This window comes from Bos taurus, chromosome 5 (genome assembly GCF_002263795.3).
Source record: "Bos taurus isolate L1 Dominette 01449 registration number 42190680 breed Hereford chromosome 5, ARS-UCD2.0, whole genome shotgun sequence".
Lineage (NCBI taxonomy): Eukaryota > Metazoa > Chordata > Mammalia > Artiodactyla > Bovidae > Bos > Bos taurus.
In genome coordinates, this window is record NC_037332.1 from 29,413,350 (window position 1) to 29,436,753 (window position 23,404).

The 23,404-nt window shown below is 38.2% G+C and overlaps 1 protein-coding gene across 6 annotated transcripts in view; it reads right to left on the minus strand.

The window, feature by feature from the left end:
* Positions 1-18,522: 18,522 nt before the first annotated feature.
* The window catches only part of LARP4 (La ribonucleoprotein 4), a 75,440-nt gene continuing 70,558 nt past the window's right edge, over positions 18,523-23,404 (minus strand). For 5 of the 6 annotated variants that reach the window (XM_059886609.1, XM_024992004.2, XM_024992005.2 and 2 more), the window contains one exon: positions 18,523-22,955. In XM_059886609.1, coding sequence (XP_059742592.1) covers positions 22,617-22,955 — 339 coding nt within the window. In that variant the 3' untranslated portion in view covers positions 18,523-22,616. 6 annotated transcript variants of the gene reach the window in all.

The window sequence follows — 23,404 nt, forward strand, 5'->3', positions numbered from 1 at the left end:
GTGTGGAGCGCAGGCTCTAGGCACTTGGGCTTCAGTAGCTGCAGCAGGTGGGCCTCAGTAGTTGTGGCCCGTGGGCTTTAGCTGCCCATGGAATGTAAAAATCTTCCCAGACCAGGGCCTGAACCCATACTCCCTGCATCGGCAGGCAGATTCGAGTTCACTGTACCACCAGGCAAGTCCAGACCTGTGTGTATTTTTACCAGAAACTACTGGGACAGTTGCCTTAAATTGCCATTCTTTAATGGTATTGTCCTTTATGTAAATGCCAAATCTCCCCATACAGTTTGAGAGAATTCCAGTATTTTTCTTCCCCTTCCATGCTGGTCCAAAATTGGTGCTTTGAGAGTTAAGGCCTCAGCATCTATTCTGTAGTAGTTCATGGGCTGGAAGGGGGAAAATTTTTTTTTAGGCTGAGAAAAGAATTTCAGCTTGAAAAAAGGAGTGTAACATCATGCCTGATTGGGTAGTAGAGTTTGAAATTTCCTTTTAACTGCAACAATGTAAGAAAAATCTGTGGGAATGTAAGTGTATCTATCCTCTGGTTTACAATGAGGACTGTGGCAGCTTTTGCTCTTTAAGGTGGCAAATTTGTTGACATTCCTCCCATCAAAAAAGTGAGGTCCAGGGCTTCCCTGGTGGTCCAGTGGTTAAGAATCCACGTGCCAAACATAGGAAACAGTCTTGTGGACACAGTGGGGGAAGGAAAGACTAAGACAAATTGAGAGAATAGCATGGAAACATATACATCACTGTATGTAAAACAGATAGCAAGTGAGAATTTGCTGTGTGAAACAGGGAGCCCAACCCAGTGTTCTGTGACAACCTAGAAGGATGGGATGGGGAGGGAGATGGGACGGGGTGTTCAGGAGGGAGGAGACATACGTGTAGGTGTGGCTGATTTGTGTTGATGTGTGGCAGAGGCCAACGCAATATTGTAGGGCAGTTGTCCTCCAATAATTGTATTTTGTTCTATACGTCTCAATATTGTACAGTTATAATCTTTAATAATTTTTTTTAAAGAATAAATACAAAAAAAAAAAAAATCCACCTGCCAATGCAGGGGACATGGGTTTGATCCCTGGTCTGGGAAAATACCACATGCTGAGAGGCAACTAGTACAACTAAGCCCACAGGCCACAACTGCTGAGCCCACCTGCCTAGAGCCCGTGCTCTACAAAAAGAGAAGCCACCACGGTAAGCCCCGCGCTGCAACTAGAAACTAGCCCCTGCCGGCACAATGAGAGGAAGCCCTTGTGCAGCAGTGAAGACCCAGTGCAACCAAAAATAAAAACTGAGGTCCACGTTCCCTTCCCTGAACCTGGCTGGGCTTCTGACTGCTTTGGCCAGTAGACTATACAAATGGCACTACGTGACTTCCGAGGTTAGGTCCCAGAAAGACAGGCAGCTTATCCTTGGCCTCTTGGAATTCTCCCTCTCCAGAGAACCACTTTCAAATTGTTTCAAGAGGGACTCTCCTGGTGGTCCAGTGGCTAAGACTCCCCTGCTCCCAATGCTGGGGGCCCAGGTTCGATCCCTGGTCAGAGAACTGGATCCCACATGCCACAGCTAAGACCCAAAACAGCCCAATAAATAAATATATATATTTTTAAATTGTTTCAAGGAACACACGTTTAGGCTAAAAGAGAAGGTGTTATTTACTGGAAAGAATGATTAATACGAGGCCAAAATTCTCAGGCTTCAAGGCAGATTAACTGCCGACCAGCAGAAATACAATGTGACTAGAGATGTAATATTAATATTCTAGTAGTTATATCAAGAAGTAAGAAGAAATAGCACATCTCAAAACTAGCTACATCTCAAGCGTTCAGTGACTAATTCTGGCTAGTGGCTACTGCATTGGACAGCACAGGTCTGGACACAGTCTTTACCTGTTTTACTGGCACATGGAATTCACTGGGATGAATAGTCCAGAAGCCCACTAAGTTTTTGCAGCTGATATATTGCCAAAGACACTCCAAATCTGGCTGTAACTACTTCCAGCTGTTCAACACTTAAATCTCTAATTTGCAACTCCCACCAATAAGGACACAGCAACAAACCATGCAGCTCCCAAGAAAGACATACCCACCCATACATAGCAGCATGGCACAGTATGCCAGTGAAAGACAATGAACAACCATGTTACTCCTGGAGATCAGAACCAGAGGCTGCCAGACTAACAAACTTACTCCATCTGCCAAGGTAGGGCACCCTCACTAATCCTGCCAGGCAGGATGGTGAAGTGTTTGCAGAAATGGCTGCAAAAATGTGCACCCCCCATCCCAAGTATTCATGACCCTTATGTAGACCCCTTCCTACACATGGGGCTTGACCATATGGTTGCTTTGACTGATGAGACAATAGCAAACACAACACAGAGATTTGGAAAGTGCTTATTGCTTATCCTCTTTCTTTCTGCTTCTGGAAACTCTGAGACCACCGTCTTGTGATTGAGTGGGAGCTGGACTACTAGATGAGAAGAGATATGGCCCAGCTAGCCTCATCACTCTCTGCAAAACTCAACCAACTGCAAGCTGTACACGAGGCCATAGCCTGCCGGTTGATCCTGGGGCCACAGGTAAGCCCCGCTGAGCCCAGCCCACATGGCCAAGGCACGTGAACAGCAGATGGCTGCCGCTGTGTGTCACTAAGTCTTGTTACGTGGCAAAACTAAGACACACGGGGTGTGGCATGTGCTCAGGAGTGGGGTCTACTGCATATTTTCTCATCTTTTTTTTAAAGGCGAGAGCAAGATTCCTACATGTATATTTTCTGTATTCATGTCTTTATTTGTGAATTTTACTGATTTATTTCGGCTGGGCTGTATCCTGGTGGTGGGTGCACACAGGCCTCTCTAGTTGTAGCATGTGGGCTTAGTTGTCCTTGGCCTGTGGGATTCTAGTTCCCTGACCAGTGATAGGACCCATGTCCCCTGCATTGGAAGGTGGATTCTCAACCACTGGACCGCCAGGGAAGTCCCATATTTCCTTTCCTGAATGGAAGTACTATTGTACTTACGCTTCCTTTTCTGGCTTTGTCTTTTGCAGGGCTTCTCAAACTCCAGGATGCATCAGAGTCACAGGGAGATACACAGTGGTAGATCCAACCCAGAGCTTCTTTCTTTTTGCACCAACAGGTCTTTTTATTTAAATTAATTGCATTTACATTTTAACTTAAATTCTTTTTTGTACATGCACTCTATGTTTCACATTGTCATTTTTTGAATATCTAGCATTTGTTTCACCCTGCTAGATGCTGGAGGAGATTTTTTAAAAAAGAACTTATTTCATTCTTAACATCAACAGACTTACCAATAGGGGATATAAGGTAAATATTATATTTACTTAAATATTACACATTGCTGTCACTTTTAAACAAAGGGCCAGTACAATTCTAAACACCAAATACATTAAATCAATTTTCACACAATCCCTTTAAGGGACTATACTGTTAGTTTCTACTTTTGCTGGTGATGAAAATGAGGCATGGAGATTTTAACTTGCTTAAAGTCCCATAGCTAATGTGTGGCGGCGCTAAGATTGAAATCTAGGCACTCGAAAATCAAACCTCAAGTTTCTAACCATTTTATTGTACTGCTACTGAGAAAGAACAGGCTGCTTAATATACAGAGTTCTAAAGTTAGCACTTATGTCTCAGGAAACACTATCCTTTTTTTCTTTTTTTGCTTAGGAAAGTAATAACACAAAAGAGAAGATGGCTTTCCCTATAGTTTGAGGCCCCAAACCTTTAAAATTACATTGTACCAGCAATTTCACAGATATAACCCAGATTTTCTGACTTCATAGCTTTGGGATGTTGCCCAGTCAGTAATTTTCACATCCAACGAGTTCTGTGGTGACACTGCTGTTGCTGGAGTAAGAACTGCACTTTGAGAAACATCGGTCTACTGGATGTGTTGGAGACAGTTAGCTTGCCTTGAAACTCCAGGATTCTGGTCCACGAGGAACCATTTCAGTTCTGAAAGAGAAGACTGCATAGTCCCAGAGGTCCTGGACGCAGAGGAGCTGGAGGGCAGAGCTGCATAATCTTGGGGTTGTCTTCCTTTGAGGGACAGATGAGATTTCATGTAAATGAGCTCTGTGTGTGTGTGTTCAGTTGTGTCTGACTCTTTGCGACATCCTGGACTGTAGTCCGCCAGTCCATGGAATTTTCCAAGCAAGAATACTGGAGTGGGTAGCTGTTTCCTACTCCAGGGGATCTTCCCAACCCAGGGATTGAACCCGTGTCTCTTGCATCTCCTGCATTGGCAGGCAAAGATTCTTTACCACTATCACCATTTGGGAAGCCCTGTAAATGAATTCTACATATTTTTAATTGTTTATAATGGAATAAACGTTTGTTGCAGTTGAGTGGGCCACGGCGGAGGGCGTGAACTGTCTACCCAAAGCCCATTTCCTTTCCTTTCTACTTTGTCTAGAGAGCCCACCCACCACCACAGCGGCTAAAAATGCCAGGTACTCAGCCGCACTTGCCACCCAGGCATTAGCATAGTGCCCCATTCCCACCAGGGTACCTGAAGGGAATGCCGCTGAGGCAGAGGAAGTGTGGAGGTGGAATTCTCGGAAAGACATTCCTCCCTGATAAGGGAGACATATGAGGAGAATCCTGAGAACTCTGCTGGGGCTCTTGGATAATTTTACCCTAACAGTGGAAGTGGTAAGTCTGGCCAACAAAAGCTTGGAACACAGGGGCAGTCAGAGTCCTGAAGGTGGCGGCAGAAGGCAGCAACCTGGAGTGACTTGTGATCTACCTCCTAGGAATACCCAAAAGGTGCGTGAGCTGGATGAAGAAGAGGAGAAGGATGTTGTCAGAGAATCTCTCTGGTAGGCAGAAGTGACAAAATGGTTTGCATTCATGTTAACAGGCTCTCACTTGTATTAGGAAAATCAAGGTTACAGAAAACCTACTTATAATTGAAACTATGTAAGAAAGCGCTGTATAAACTGGAAGACATTACATAAAGTAAAAAGCTTTTGTGAGATGAGCCAACATCTTACAATTAGTGTGGAGATTTTTATGTTAAGTTCATCTGAAACCATGGGAGAAACAGAAGGAAGCTACAATAGGATCTCTTCAACTTGGCATGGCTCAGGAAAGTATTAGAAAGAATGACCTCCTGCTTAACGTGCTGTGACATATTACCAGGAGAGGCTGAGGTGTACTTTAAAAGGAAAGGCATCTTTTCTCACTATGAGTGTAAGTGAAATGCTGGCAGGCAGTAGAAAAATAGAATAAACTAGCTGAACACTTTAAATGCTAATATTCGATCAGTTTGCATGATCCAATCCCCATTATGATCATAGCTGCTTCAACCATAGCTATAGAGATAAAAAGATTATGATATGGTCAGAGGTGAGATCAGTCCATTTACTATTTCTATTTCATTCTAGTATGGAATGAATGTATAACAATGGGTAAAAACAAACCAGCCAACCTTCTGTTTGGAGTGTTACATCTGTAGGAAGTAAAGCAAATAACAACCTATACAGAATTATGTACAACATTAATTTAAAAAGAAACTACAGAGAAGCACCAATCCCACGCCTGGGCATATATCCAGAGAAAACCATAGTTCAAAAAGATACATGAACCCCAATGTTCCTTGCAGCACTATGTACAATAGCCAGGACATGGAAGCAACATAAATGTCCATCAGCAGTGGAATGGATAAGGAAGACGTTGTAAGTATATACAATGGAATATTACTCAGCCAGAAAGAGGAATAAAATTGTGTCATTTGCAGAAATGTGGATGGAATAGAGACTGTCACACAGAGTGAAGTAACTCAGAAAAGGAAAAACAAATATCATATGTCAATGCATATGTGGGATCTAGAAAAGTGGTATAGTTGATCTTAATTTGCAAAGCTGAAAGAGAGGCACAGAGGTAGAGAACAAACACATGGAATACCAAGAGAGAAGCGGGGGTGGAACTGGGAGACTGGGATGGACATGTATATACTCGACTATGTATACAACAGATAACTAATGAGAACCTACTGTATAGCACAGGGAACTCAGTGCTTTGTGGGGACCTAAATGGGGAGGAAATTCAAAGCAGATACACGTATACATGTGGCTGATTCACTTTGTTGTACAGCAGAAACTGACATAGCAGTGTAAAGCAACTATACTCCAATAAGAAAAAGAGAAAATTATATGAAATTCAAAAATGAATAAATAAATAAAAACTATGAGAGACAAATTTTCCATATGCAGACTTCCAGGTAACTAGGGAATTATTCCTGCCTTCTATGAGGTGGAGTTTAACTTCTCACCACTTGAGTGTAGGCTATATTTGGTAACTCGACTCCAAAGAATACAGTATGGAAAGAGGAAGCAAAAACTTTCCGGTGGAAAAACCTGGCAAACACCGCCTTAGCTCGGTGATACAAATAAGCATTATCAGTCCTCTTGAGAGTATGAACCTTGATCCTATGGGATGAAAACGGTGTTTCACTTCCGTTGTCTTTCTCCCCAGAATCCATAGCTCCAGTCTAACCAGGCGGAAAAAAACAAATTGAGAGACATTCTACAAAACACCTGACCAGTATTTCTCAAAACTTTCAAGGTCATCAAAACAAAAAAGTCTGAGAAACTGTCACAAACCAGAAGAGCATAAGGAGACATAATAATTATGAGTAATGTGGTATCTGATGGGATCCTGGAACAGCAAAAGGACAATAGAAATCTCAATAAACCATGGACTTTGGCTAATAGTACGCATCAGTGCTGGTTCTTCAGTTTTGACAATTGTACCATACTATCTACCATAGTATTAATAATGTAATATGTTAACAGTAGTAGAAATAGGATACAGGGTATATAGGAAAGTCTGTACTATCTTGGCAACTTCTCAGCCAATTGAAAACTATTCTAAAATGTTTATTTACAGTAAAGAAGGACCATGGGGATTTTAAAATATTTCTAACATTAAGTATAAAAACTAATATAACAGTTACCTAATACACTGCTTTCAGAAATATCAACATTTACCCTATCTTATTCTTTACAAGGAAAATTTTATAGAGTTTAAGCCCTTGTGAACCCTTTCATCCCTTCTAAGATTTTTCTTTTTCTACATGTTTCAGTTCAGTTCAATTCAGTCACTCAGTCGTGTCTGACTCTTTGTGACCCCATGAACTGCAGCACTCCAGGCCTCCCTGTCCATCACCAACTCCTGGAGTCCACCCAAACTCATGTCCATCGAGTCAGTGATGCCACATCTATACACGACCACTGGAAAAACCATAGCCTTGACTAGACGGACCTTTGTTGACAAAATAATGTCTCTGCTTTTTAATATGCTGTCTAGGTTGGTCATAACTTTCATTCCAAGGAGTAAGCGTCTTTTAATTTCATGGCTACAATTACCACCTGCAGTGATTTTGGAGCCCAAAAAAATAAAGTCAGCCACTGTTTCCCCATCTATTTGCCATGAAGTGATGGGACCAGATGCCATGATCTTAGTTTTCTGAATGTTGAGCTTTAGGCCAACTTTTTCACTCTCCTCTTTCACTTTCATCAAGAGGCCCTTTAGTTCTTCTTCACTTTCTGCCATAAGGGTGGTGTTATCTGCATATCTGAGGTTACTGATATTTCTCCCGCAATCTTGATTCCAGCTTGTGCTTCCTCCAGCCCAGCGTTTCTCATGATGTACTCTGCATAGAAGTTAAATAAGCAGGGTGACAATATACAGCCTTGACGTACTCCTTTTCCTATTTGGAACCAGTCTGTTGTTCCATGTCCAGTTCTAACTGTTGCTTCCTGACCTGCATACAGGTTTCTCAAGAGAGGCGGGTGAGGTGGTCTGGTATTCCCATCTCTTGAAGAATTTTCCACAGTTTATTGTGATCCACACAGTCAAAGGCTTTGGCATAGTCAATAAAGCAGAAATAGATGTTTTTCTGGAACTCTCTTGCTTTTTCATTGATCCAGCAGATGTTGGCAATTTGATCTCTGGTTCCTCTGCCTTTTCTAAAACCAGCTTGAACATCTGGAAGTTCCCGGTTCACATATTGCTGAAGCCTGGCTTGGAGAATTTTCAGCATTACTTTACTAGCGTATGAGATGAGTGCAATTGTGCGGCAGCTTGAGCATTCTTTGGCATTGCCTTTCTTTGGGATTGGAATGAAAATAATCAGTGCAGTTCAGTTGAGTCGCTCAGTCGTGTCCAACTCTTTGCAACCCTATGAACTGCAGCACACCAGGCCTCCCTGTCCATCATCAACTCCCAGAGTTTACCCAAACTCATGTCCATTGAGTTGGTGATGCCATCCAATCATCTCATCCTCTGTCATCCCCTTCTCCTCCCGCCTTCAATCTTTCCCAGCATCAGGGTCTTTTCCAATGAGTCAGTTCTTCACATCAGGTGGCCAAAGTATTGGAGTTTCAGTTTCAACATCAGTCCTTCCAATGAACACTCAAGACTGATCTCCTTTAGGATGGAGTGGTTGGATCTCCTTGCAGTCCAAGGGACTCTCAAAAGTCTTCTCCAATAATGCTTCTCTTCAAAAGCATCAATTGTTAAGTGCTCAGCCTTCTTTTATAGTCCAACTCTCACATCCATACATGACTACTGGAAAAACCATAGCCTTGACTAGATGGACCTTTGTTGGCAAAGTAATGTCTATTGAAAAAGGTCTACATGAACAGTATGAAAAGGCAAAAAGATAGGACACTGAAGGATGAACTCCCCTGGTCAGTAGGTGCCCAACATGCTACCGGAGATCAGTGGAGAAATAACTCCAGAAAGAATGAAGAGACGGAGTCAAAGCAAAAACAATAACCAGTTCTGGATGTGACTGGTGATGGAAGCAAGGTCCGATGCTGTAAAGGCTAGTATTACATAGGAACCTGGAATGTCAGGTCCATGAATCAAGGCAAACTGGAAGTGGTCAAACAGGAGATGGCAAGAGTGAATGTTGACATTTTAGGAATCAGCGAACTAAAATGGCCTGGAATGTGTGAATTTAATTCAGATGACCATTACATCTACTACTGTGGGCAAGAATCCCTTAGAAGAAATGGAGTAGCCATCATAGTCAACAAGAGTCCAAAATGCAGTACTTAGATGCAATCTCAAAAGCGAAAGAATGATCTCTGTTCGTTTCCAAGGCAAACCATTCAATATCATGGTAATCCAAGTCTATGCCCCGACCAGTAATGCTGAAGAAGCTGAAGTTGAACAGTTCTATGAAGACCTAAAAGACCTTTTAGAACTAACACCCAAAAAAGATGTCCTTTTCATTATAGGGGACTGGAATGCAAAAGTAGGAAGTCAAGAAACACCTGGAGTAACAAGCAAATTTGGCCTTGGAATACAGAATGAGGCAGAGCAAAGGCTCATAGAGTTTTGCCAAGAGAATGCATTGATCATAACAAACACCCTCTTCTAACAACACAAGAGAAGACTCTACACATGGACATCACCAGATGGTCGACACGGAAATCAGATGGATTATATTCTTTGCAGCCAAAGATGCAGAAGCTCTATACAGTCAGCAAAAACAAGAAGTGAATAAATAATATAGATATACAAATGGACATTATCTTCTGCATATTTATAAAGTTTGTGTGCATAATATCATATTGTATACCGCTTTCTGTATGTATGTATCTTTGTCGTTCTAGATAATTCATTTTAACTGCTTATTGATACTGTTGTAGTTGTTTAGTCGCTGAGTCATGTCGACTCTTTCGCAACCCCATGAACTGTCACCCTCCAGGCTACTCTGTCCATGGGATTTCCCAGGCAACAATACTGGAGGGGATTGCCATTTCCTACTCCAGGGGATCTTCCCGACCCAGGGACTGAACCCATGTCACCTGTATTGGAGGCAGATTCTTTACCACTGAGCCACTTGGGAAGCCCCAAGACCATGTTATAATTTATCTCTATTAAACATTTAGAATTTGGGGCTTGTTTTGGGGTTTTCATTTTTGCTATTACAGAGTTCCACAAAAGTCTTGTATACATCTTCTTGAGTACATATGTGAGAATATCTTGTCTGTATCTGAGTTAAGTTTGATCACCTTCACCTGCATTACATATTGCCAAATGACTTTCCAAGGAACTAATACTCCCACCAGAAATCTAAGAGAATTCCCAGTACTCTGCATTTTACTGTACTTGATATTAGCACACTGTTGAAATGTTATCAGTATGGTTAATAGGAAATGATATCTTGTTTTAAAAGAGAATCCATATTTCCCTGAAAGACTTTATTATTAACTCTTAGGTTCCCATGTCAGTGTACTGGATTTTACAAGCTTGCCCTTTTTCTTCTCCCGCTTTAGATTAGATTTTTCTAATTGTTTAATAGAATTTTTTTAAATGAATCTTCCTTATGGTAAAATGTATTACAATTATCTTTGGTCTATAGCTTGTTTTTGTTTTACTTTGGTTATGATTGAATCTGTGCCCCCTAGAGTGGAAGCGCAGTGTCTTAACCACTGGACTGCCAGGCAACTCCCAGTATAGAACTTTAAAACAATACTTTAATATATATATGTTACTTAATAATTTACTTATTTGGCTGCACAGAGCCTTAGGTGCAGCATGCGGGACCTAGTTCCTAGTTCTCTAGGGATCGAACCTGGGCACCCTTCATTGGGAGCCCAGAGTCTTAGCCAATGGACCACCAGGGAAGTCCCTAAAATAGTACTTTTTAAAGGGAAAACACACCCAAATATTTAGGGATGAAATGGTATGCCTGAAATTTGCTTCATAATAACCCACTGGAGGGTGGGGTAGGAAGACGGTAGAGGTAAATCTGAAATAATATTGGCTGAGGTCATAATAGGAGTTGGGTGGTGGGAATACGCAGCTTGAGTCTACTTTTGTACATAGTTTAAAATGTCCATAATCAAACATTTTTAAGTACAGAGAAAATTTCTTATTTCTGCAGAAGATCATAGCTTTGTAATTTTATCTTTTTCTATTTTATCTAATACTGATATGTATGCAAGAGAAAGAATATTTTAAAATATGAACCTACAAAGCAATTTTTTTTTAAATTGCTAAAAAGTCTTATAATTACCATAGTTAAAAACTTGGAAATATTGTCTACCCAGAAACCCAAGGAAATCAACTAAAATACTATCATTCACTCATTCATTCATTCAAACACACTGAATTAATGTAACATGAAAGGCACTAATACGGTGTTTGAAAAAGGTCTCTCTTGTCTTATAGCAATAGTTGATCAAAGAAAAAGCCATTCTGTTACAGCAAAACATAAGTAGACATAAACCTAACAAGAAACATGTAAGATTTATATGAAGAAACTGTAATCATAAATAATAGTTACCTATTCCCAGATGAGAAGACTCAATATCAATACTCCAAAAATTAATCCAGAAAGATTAATGCAGTCTATTTTCTAAATCTTGACTGATTCTAAAGTTTAAATGAAGATTGGATGTTCTCAGTTGTTAAGTTTTGTCTGACTCTTTTGTGACCTCATGGACTGCAGCCCACCAGGATCCTCTGTCCATGGGATTTTCCAGGCAAGAATACTGGAGTGGGTTGCCATTTCCTCATCTAGGGGATCTTCCTGACCCAGCAATCGAACCTGAGTCTTCTGTATCTCCTGCATTGGCAAGCGGGTTCTTTACCACTGTGCCACCTGGGCTTCTTGAATGTTCAAGGAAAGTAAAAAAAAAAAAGTTTTTCACTGTTTAAACGAAATAAGATAAACACTTCATAATGCACCAAAAGAAAATGAATGTATTTAAAAGTTAAAATTTAGAGAAAAAATGAAGAAAAGAGAGTCGCACAGATCAAGATTGATAGATTATGGCCCTCAAAACAATTAAAAATGCAAGAAACCATATTTACAAGTTGAAAATTTTAGAAGTTACGATAATATACTTCTAGTATATTTAATAGACAATTAAATATACTAGTATATTTAATAGACAATTAAATATACTAGTATATTTAATAGTATATTTATCTAGTATATTTAATAGAAATGAAATAGCCAGATCATAAAAAGAGCCCTACCAGTCAACAACAAAAAAATGATAACCTAATGGAAAAAATAAGTAACATTTAAAAAATGACTACCAAGTTTTTGAAAACTTACCAGAAATCAAGAAGCTGCAACTTTAGCAATAACAAATAAAAGGAACCTAAATGATACATAGATACTCAGTTATCCCTTGATAACTGAGGACCACAAGTTACAGGATCATCAAAGCCCCAAACTCTTGAGGGTGATTTGTCCTGTTATGTGAAAGATTTGTCATATGCACACTGGGAACAGAATTCTTTCCTTAGCTGCAAGGACCAGTTAAACCTATAACTTATACTGATCAATCTTTCCTGTCACATAGAGAACACACTTGAGAAAGAAGCCAAGACACAGCTAGCAGACTGGGCATGCGAGGGAAAGGGGTGGGGAAAAGGTGAGAAGGAAGGAGAAAGGCAGGGGCTAGAATAATTCTAATTATGCACTTGGATCCAGCTCCATCACTGGACGTTTAAATAAGCCACTGGCTTCCCTCTGCTTCCTTTCTAACCTTTTCTCAACCCTCTGTCATCAGGCTTCCACTCCTAGTCTACTGAATCAGTTTGGTAATGGTTACCAGTAAGTGTCCAACTGTAATATTCAATGGCTTTTTCAGTCATCTCAATTACATGGCATTTATACTTCACATCTTGAAATTTCACATCTCTTTCTCTTGCTTTTGTCAGGACATTTAATACCAGTATTGTTTGGGAAGTCCTTTTCCTCTGCCTTTTTTGTATTTTCAAGAATTGTTTTTTATTTACAAGTATAGAGAATTATACCTATGTACCTATCTAACCACCTATTTCTGCTTCAGAACTTTAAAGACACAGATATATTTGAAGACCCTCTATATACATCCCTTTTTATTTACCTCCCTTCCTCCTTCCCCAAAGACAGTTATTTAAAACATATCTACTATCTTGCAGCTGGTATCATTCCCAAGTGTACTGGTACATTTTTATATTTTTATTAAAGTATAAAAGGATCCAAAAGCAATATATAGTCATATTAAAACTATAAGTAAAAAGTATCAAACATGTCCCTTTAACTTGCTCTTTAAAAATTTCTTTTGACATATAAGACCTGTTTCAGTTCATTCAAGTGATATATAGTATTCCATCACAAAACTTACTATAATTATTTTTTGATGGACATTGTTTTCATCTCATTGTTAAAAAAAAAAAAAAATGCAATATTCTTATAGCCTCCATGAATCAAGTCCCAGGATATGTAACCTAGAAGTAGAATTACGAATTTGCAAAGCATGCTCATCACTCTCTAAATGCAGCAAATTGCTCTCCAAAAAATGGTCTCATCAATTTATACTCCCATAGCAATATATAAGAACTTTTGTTTCATCCCATCCTTGCCAGAACAATATAGTATTCGCATATAAGCTGTGCATGATGTGCTGTGCTTAGATGTTCAGTTGTATCCAACTTTGCCACCCCATAAACTGTAGCCGGCCATGGGGATTCTCCAGGTAAGAATACTGGAGTGGGTTGCCATGCCCTCCTCCAGGGGATCTTCCCAACCCAGGGACTGAATCCAGGTCTCCCACATTGCAGGTGGATTCTTTACTGTCTGAGCCACCAAGGAAATCCATAAGCTACGCATACCCTCCTGTATACTTTTTTCTCCCATATACTTAATTTCTAAATTACATATAAAACCTTATACAATATAAATCCTATGTAAATAGCTGCCAGTGCGCTGCAAACTGAAGTTTTGCCTTTTGAAATTTTCCGGAACATTTTTCTTTCCCCGAGTATTTTAGATTGCAGATGCCGATGCAGAACCCAAGGATACAAAGGACCAACTGTACTGATATATTTTCTTCCCGCCCCTAAAAGCCTGACATTTTCTAGGCTTCTGTACTTATCCCTCCTATCTTCTGTAATCAATTCCTAATCTTATTCACTCATGACTTCTCAAGTTACTGACCAGATAGGCCTCACAGGCATCCTAAAATCTTCCCCTCATTCTCACATCTAGTCAAGATACCAGCTCCTACCCACTTGACTTCTTTAAAATCATATATACCTGCACCATCGCTGCTACATCAAATTATCACAAACTTACTGTTTCAGAACACTACACGTTTACTCTTTTACAGTTCTAGAGGTCAGAAGCCTGAAATGTGTCTTATAATCAAGGTGTTGCCTGGACTGGTTCCTTCTGGAGGATCCAGAAAATAATCTTTCCCCTGCCTCTTCCAACTTCCAGAGGCCGCTGGCATTTCTTGGCACATGGACACATCACTTTCATCTTCCATTGTCACACTTCCCACTACTGTCGAATCCCTGCATTCTTGTGATTATATTGGGCCCACCTGGACAGTTCATGGCCCACCTCATTTCAAAATCTTCAATCACATCTGCAAAACCCCCTTTGCTGTATAAATAACTTTCACAGGTTCTGGGGATTAGGATGTGGACATCTTTATTCATCCTCTCACTGTTTTAACTGCTGCTCCCTTAATTCCAAATACCTTTCTCACTTGGCCAATTCCCAAACTATTTACAAAGCCACCAGGTTTGTTCTCATTTCCCAATCTAACCATAATCCTCTGCTTAAGACTTTCAGTGGCTCTCCATTCCCTACAGAATCAAGTGAAGTCATTTCTTTAGCATACAGTTGGTCATGATTTGATTGTAAAACAAATCCTACTAGCTTTTCTCTAGTACTCTACTGAAACCTGTACTCCACCCATTCCAAACTATTATACTGAATTTGCACATGGTCATGCCTCTTTGCCTTTATTTGCACTCTTTGTCACTTTGCTGCCCATTCTTCCTTCACCTACCTAGCCAACACATATTTATCAAGACTCCATCTGGAAGTTTATGTATTCCTCCACCAGGAGGGTTGACCATTATCTTGGTGTATACCTAATATCATCAAAACATTCATATTTTTTTAGCACTATTTTGGTTTATAATGCTGGCCTCTCAATTTACTAAGGGTAGAATTTTCTTAATTTTAGCATCCTGTGCACCTAGTATCTTGGCTTACAGTAGACATGTAAGATCAGAATGGTCATAAATGGAACAATTGAGGTCATGGAGCTACCGTGTATTTTCTCAAGATTTGAATACTGATAAAATATGGCATGCTACACAAATAGCCATATGTCCACAAGAAAATAAGATAGCGGTAAGATACAATGTTTAAAAAATTTAGTCTAAGTTAATCTGGAAACTTGATGAGTATTTGCTATTACCCCCTAATTTTTTTTTGATGAGTACACAAGCTGAAAGAATTATAATCTTCACATGTATCTTTTAAGGGCTTCCCAAGTGGTACTAGTAGTAAAGAACCCACCTGCCAATGCATAAGACACAAGAGATGCAGGTTTAATCCCTGGGTCAGGAAAATTCCCTGGAGTAAGAAATGGCAACCCACTCCAGTATTCCTGCCTGGAAAATTCCATGGACAGAGGAGCCTAGTGGGCTACAGTCCATGGGGCCAGAGTCACACACCACTGAGTGACTAAACACATACACAAGGATCTTCACATAGAAAAATGGCAAGTTGATAAGAAAACATTTGTTTTACAGTAATAACCCTTAACAACAAGCTTAATGCTTTTAATTCCTCCCCAGTCTATTGGTGAGGACTGAAAACATTACAACTTGAATGAAGTCATCTAAGTGCTTAGCACAGTAGTTGCTTAGCACATCAGACTGTCCAGGTTGGAGAGAGGATGATGATTAGGATTAAGGTAGCAACAATTAAGAAACAGAGGCAGATACAAACTAATTTTTAGCCCCATTCCTCAGTAAGCTTAAAAAAAAAAAAAAGTTATCCAAGGAAAGCCACCCTAATGCTAAACAATCTTTTATAAGGAATTTTAGTATTTAACTTTGCAGCTCCCCCACCCCCGCCATCTTGCCATTTTTAGGATTACCAGAAATCCTGCAAAAATAAGCATAACCATTTCAAAACTATACTCATATTTTCCTCCCCACAAAAGGTTCTTTACCAATGTATTCAATCATGGTGAATGCCACAAACTTCAATTCAGTTTCAAAGCTACAAAAGTGTGAGTCATTTCCTATGCCTTCCCCTTGCCCTCTGTATCTAATCCATTCAAGTGTTTATACCCAAATGTTTCTCAAATCTACCATGTTGCTCCAACTGTATCATCACCAGGTAAATTCTAACTGGTCTCATCTGTTGTCCACAATGCACAAATTTTAAGTCCTAGGTGTCTGGCTCTTACCTCCTTCTCCAGCCTCAGCTTGGAAGATGGAACAAGGTCCTCCATACTGTGTATCTGTAGGGCCCTACAATTCTTCCAATGCATTATAAAGTGGTAATGTACAGGTTATGCCTTCATTTCCAACACTCTCCTCCTGGCTCACTGCTACTCCCATCATCTGTCCTCTGCTTCTCAGAAAAGGCTCCTCTTTCCAGGCAAGAATACTAGAGTGGGTTGCCATTCCCTTCTCCAGGGATCAGACCCGGCGACTCTTGCATTGCAGGCAGATTCTTTATCATCGGAGGCACCAGAGATGCATTCAATTCCCATACCGTCTCCCACTCCAGCTGCATGGATTCTGCCATGATTCTGCATGGATTTACCATCTGAGGCACCAGGGATACATTCAATTCCTATACCATCTCCCACTCCAGCTGCATGGATTCTGCTTGATTCTGCCATGATTCTGCATGGATACCAGCTTGCACATTTACTGCTGGTCTAATTTTGCGATTACTTATGACTATCTAATGCTAAGGACCATAATGGTTGGAATCCAACCTATTTTTTTCTGCATAGCACACTGCCTGGAAGTGTAAATACTGGTAATACTGGACATACTGGCTAAATGAACACCCCACTCATGATTCCCTTCAATGCTGTCAATACCCTGAGTTTTGACATGTTGAGGTCATAGTTATTTGTATAGGCAGAATTTGGAATGTGAAACAGCTAAAATAGAACTTAAGACAAATAACAGCCTACATAAGGGTATAGGGAGGCTGAGGTTCTACCACTATCATTAAGTGTGATACAGTAGATACACAAAGGAAACACAAGAGAAGTATAGGGGCTTCATAGATCTGCAGAACAGCGACCAAAATGAATGTAAAAAAAACAACTTTTAGGAAGCTTGTTCCTTCCTACAACACCAGATGATGATGAAGGCCCATATTTAGGAGCATTATGAAAAAAGTAAAAACATCTCAATTCCTTTAAACCCTCATACCAACTAAAGACATCCATGATAGTTTTCATGCCAAAGATTTTAAAGGAAACTCACAACCCTTTAGTAGTAAACGTTAAAACTTTTTATAAAAACTTCTACGCATAAAATTGAAATTTAAACTTGGGAGACATACAATACTCCGTTAACATTTTCTAACAAGGCATATATAAGGTTATCTCAGTGATGAGAATCTTTCGACAAAGCCACTTTTAAAACAACTGAAAAGCCTACATAATTAAGTTTATCAACTGGGCATTAGTTCACCAAAAATAATACACAATTATACTGTGTTCCTGATATGGTAAAGAAGAAAATTAAGTTATGCATCTCCTCTCTTGACCAAATAAACTCAAAACACCTGATAGGAAGGCCCTAATGCTTTGTCAACCTGTTACCCCTATAAATCTGGATGATTTTGCTGATAACAGCTAACTTCATTAAGATAAATGTTCATTAGCAAAATAAAGGTTTTAGCTCTTGCAAGGACAATATTACTGAGCTAAGTAACTATCAAAGTGAATGTTCACATTAAATTTTACCATTATGTACATTATTTATAAACATACAACACATAACTTGGTTGAATAAAAATTTCTGAATATATGATTAGAATATTTAATTTGAAATTAGCCTATATTTAAAAGACCTTGATTTCTACTATTAAAAAGTTTATTATAGCTAGACAATTCAAGAACTGTGGCATACACTTAAGGGCTTTATAGCAATACTATATTAAATAAAAGTTGAGCTACCACATTAATTTAGATATCAGCTATTTGAAAAAGTCACAGATTATTCAGTTTTTCCATTTTTGCCATTATCATAGATTAAAAAAAAAATTAAGACTCATACTGTTTGTACTCAAAGCAAAGAGGTGGTTGAAAAAGTAAAGGTAACCAAGGCTTTCTCTTCAAAACAGAAGTTTAAAGGTCCAGAGCCTACATACTCAAGTCAGGTCATTATCTGACCCATGAAGGCAAAACTCTAAAGATATATATTGCCTTATGATTTTTCTCCCCTTCAATAACTGCTTCTGACACTAAAAGAATAAAACCCCAGAATCACAGAGCTGAATCTTCTAGCTTTTTACTCTCTCACTTTGCAGATGAAGTATCACACAATCCACTTCAAGCCCCACCCCTCCACACACACAAAGAAACCAACAGCTGAAATCAGAACAGAACTAGAGTGGGCAACATGAAAAGTAATCAGCAAGTAAATACAAGCAGTCGTTAGATATAAGCCACCTGGAGAAAAGGAAACCAGTCCTGCTTTTTAATAATTTTATTTTTTCTAATTTTGTGTTATTTTAATTTCCGATAGCACCTTGGCAATGTTGAAAACAAAAATACAAATACAAGGATGTACTCATTTTAACATAATATGCATGAGCATATGCACATGTCAGGGGGTGCTGGGGGGGCAGTTTGGACAACAAGAACAAACCTAAGCAATGAACAAGAGAAGCCAGATAACTGGTTCTGACTCCCAAGCCCAAACATTTACGAGATGTCACTCAAAGGACACCAGAATCAAGCAAAAACCAAAAAAACAAAACCCAATAATGATGCAGATTGTTTCTTATACTAATCAGTATTTTGTGCTGCATAACTGAAAGTAAAACCATTTTATACACAGCCTTATTGGTATCTCACTTGTACTTTTAGAAACCGTCTACTCAAAAATTTGCAGCTTTTAACAATAAAATTGAAACTATTTAACAATCAGGTGGCTTTTAAAAGAAAATACACTCAACTTGAAAACAAATTCTCTTTTAACTTCTTAAAATATTCTCAATTAATGAGGGCTGAAATGTCTATATTTCTTCTTGAAATCTCAGACTAGTTAAATTAGCATACACCAAAAAGCCCTAGGTTAAATTAATGGCCACCAAATTGTAAAGAAATGTAAAAAGTTATGAAAGAACGCCATAAATTGTAGTTAAGAATTTATAAAAATCCCTCAAAAGGAACATACTTTCGCATTTTACCTTTTCTGTAAAAACAAAAACAGTACTTTAAAAATATGGTTAATATACATGGCCAATATATATATCAGAAACTTAAGCCCAGTACTGTTTAACGGTGTCAAAGTAAAAAAACAGTGGACATTTAAGCCAAAAGATTACATATTAATGTCACAACTAATAAAACTTTAGAACGTGTTCAGTGACTTTTAAATACTATTTTCTGCTCCAGCAGATGCTAATACTCTCATGAAGCCTTCTCCAAAGCCATCCTGGTTATTTAAAAAAGAAAAAGGAATGTAAAACAATATTCAAGCTACCTTAATTTTTAGGAACCCAAAATAAATAAATCTGCATGTCATTTGATCACATGCAAATTGAACACATATGATAACAATAAAACCATATCACTGAAAGATCATATCTTCTTCTAAAATCCAGTTGAAAAAAATTTAGATGGATCATTCCTTTAAATGCCAGTGTATTTGCAAAAATGAAATTACTCAGATTAAAGACAGGCCTAGATAACATGAAAATCTTAATTATCTGGATAGAAAATGGAGGCAGATTTTGCCATCTCTATATAGCTTCTCTATGAAGTGCAAGGTGATGAACTTGTATAACTCTTCTCCTCATACCTTAAGAACTATATATAGCAGAAGATCACTGTACCACACACTCAATTATCATTTGTATCTACTTTTACCCTTCAACAACCCAAGGAAGTGTTAAGTCATAAGAATGAAGAGAAACTCTAGACATTTAAATTCTGCCTTCTAAAGAACCAAATAAATAGTTAAAACTACAATGAATGCCCAACCCTCATCAGTTTACAGAGTAACGTCGGACAAAAATACCATCAGTTTCACACAACTCACAGGCATCATTTAGGTACAGACCTTAATCTGATGTAATAAAATAAATGCTAAATACATACTGTGAATATATATATTATATATATATATACACACACACACATACACACACACATTATTCTTCCCTATACATCCCATCAAAATGGAAACTATTAGCTGTAATGAGGGCAAATTAAGTTAAAACACTGTATTTAATAAGAAATTTTTAAATGGTCATGTTTTAAAATTTCTACTTTCAATAACATTCTTGGAAAAAGCAAGAACACACTTGCTTTCTTAAAGAACTCTTTTGTCTTGTGTATCAATTAAAACATTTAGTTTTTAGAAGTTAGGTAGACTAACAGTAAGACACACAAGGATACAAACAATAAAGGCCTATTTATGTGACACATTGTAAAAAAAAAAGTTTCATCTAAGTGCAATAATTAAGTTTATAATCCTTACCAAGTGATTTTTATAAAATGTTTATTCTCTTAAATCCAATGCATTCACAGAGTGTTAACACTTTAAATGCTTATCATTCCACCAGCTGCAGCATTATCTAAGTAAACCAAAATAAGCACTTTTATCATAGATGTAGTCAATGATTATTAATACTTCTTTTTTTCTTTAAAGGACCTAAACTTCCCCCAAATTTCAACACAGGTAGTTTTATTGTATGTTTCATTTAGTAGAAAATAGTGTGTAGAAATGAATAGCTTCGAACTGCTTAAATATATTATATCATGTTATCAATCCACCAAATCAAAAGCAATTGCCAAGCTGAATAATAAGTTACAAAGAAGTGATAATTCTGGATTGTACAGAAATGTGCAGTGTTTTCAAAGCTCTGAACAATTACCTATTAATACAAATTTCCAAAGGTTAACTTAGAGTTGGAAGATGAGTTTCACAGTAATGTAATTTTAACCTCCATTTACATTCATTTTAATATATTACTAAGATGTTTATTCTATGTCACAATGGTGCTTTCCAGTGTTCACAATTTACAGTTTCAGTTTGTACAAATGTAATTCACTAACATAAGGGACAGTTATTACTATCACAAACCATCCCTAAAGAGAAAACACAGAACTCTGAATATGGTATGACTTAAAACAGATTAATGCAATGGTTTTTGATTTTTTAGCCATTTTCTAAACACCAGCATGTAAACTTGCCTATTTCATATAAGAGTTACAACTGTATTCACTGAGAAATTATGTTAATTTTAATTATCTTTCTAACTCATTAACTCAAAAATTTTGTAACTTGCTGGCTCTGTTTCTGTGAATTCCAAACTTTTTTTTTTTTTTGAGAAAGAGAAAGAAAGGAGGTGATAAATACATTGTAAACAGAAAAAAGTCCCCAAATTAAGCCTTTAAAAAGAAATTTCTTTTAATGTCTACACTATTTAACACTTTAAGAGTTGGCTACGACGTTTCATCTTTAACACTAACAAATAAATTATTGTAGGGTCAGCCTGCCCTACCATTCTGGGATCTAAGTTCTAAATACATGACCAGAAGAGTAAAATACTTCAATGTTCAAGTCAGAAATTTAGAACAGTTATGATTTGACTAGACTGATAAAGGAAGTTAGAAACATACAATTCTATAGTTGGTTGGTTATTTTTTGCTTTTGGGGGTGGGTAGTCAAAGAACTGAGAGTACAAATGAAGTTAACAAAAGAAAACTGTTTCCTATTTTAGGGGGCTGGGGAGAATCACAGGGCTGCTTAAACCTCTGAACTCCGTTTGACCCACCCACTCAGATCTACCACAAAATTGCAATTTTTTGAATAACCCCCATTCTTTCCTTGAATTTCAAATTGATTGGTAGTCATATCTCTAAGTACAATCAGAGTTTAACAGCTTGTTGAATGAAGTATTAGTAAGGTTGAAAAGACAGACTAAATTTCAAACTGGAAAAAAAATCTACTCAAGTATTACATTCAGTTTTCAAATCATTTACTAACTTGACAACAGATTTGGCTTCAATCACACTTGCACACACTCACACCACAACAGGCACCCCAGCCACTGATCTGTTTTGCAACACAAGGCCATATAGGCAGAAATGGCATTCTCCAAGCCAAACTTTAAATAGATTAAAAAAATTAATTTCTAATTTTACAGAAATGCTTCTTCAAAAAATATTTTCTCTCAATCCCTCGTCTCCTACTGAAGGATGTGTAATATGTTTTTTTCCCAAGCTAAATCTGAACCCTCAAAATTGATTCCAGGCAGAAGATCTCTGCAAATTAAAATCAAAAACAAAAATAGAAAAATTATATTTTTATATATGTATACATATATATATATATATTTATACTGATTGGAATCCTCCAGCATTTTAAAATCACTTTAGAGATGAATTTTGGGATTCTACTGCTCACAACTCCAAAATCCGTAATGATTTAAGGATGCACTTGCTCTTGCTTCCTTCCTGGCCACCCCCTCCCCTCCAAAACAGTTCAGTATAGCCACGGCTCAAGTTTAATGGGAAGAGAGAGAAGGTTTTGAATAGTTTTCGTTTTGTTTTTTACTTTGGTGATCTGGGTGGCACATATTGCTCTTTGCCATTACGTCGAGTCACTCCCTGAGGTATAGACCTATGGCCAAACTGGCGTCTCTGTTCCCTGATTTTTCCAGCTGCTCCCCTGGGAATGGCATTGCCTCGGAAGCCAGAGTAATCCTTACTAGCCCTTGCTTCTGGCTTCTCGTGTTGTTTCTCAAATGACTTCTCAGGAGCTCCATTCTCTTCATTTTTGGTGGGAGATACTGCATTGGAGCGCAGCTCTCTCAGTGGCTGCGCAAGAGCTGGAGCTGGCTCTTTAGGGGGCTTCTGGCACACTTCAGCATAACTGAGCTTTCGAGGTTCCTTTGAAGTAGAGAAACAAAAACGTTTATGGTACATACACTCTAAGTGATAGAGTTCAAAAAGAATAGTGTCAACCACAAGAAATCAGTAAAGAAAGGGCAATAGGCAATCTCATACAAATTGCTATTAAAGTATATTGGTGTATTGGTACAATTAAAAACACTTTTTGAATATAATTAAAAAGTCCTAGCAATTTACGTATGATACAATAATTTCACTTGAAATATTTATGTGAAGGATATACAAGTCAGCACTGTTTATAGTGATGCAAAAAACTGGAACCTAAGCGTCTAACAAGGAAAAACAGATTAAATTAATAATGATGATGAAATACAATGGTTCCATTCTCTCTTCCCTGGCTAAGAATCCTGAGAGAGACTGCAAAAATCTCAGGAGAGCATCTGGAAACCAATAATGATAAAGTCTTAACTACCTCATCTGAAAAGGAG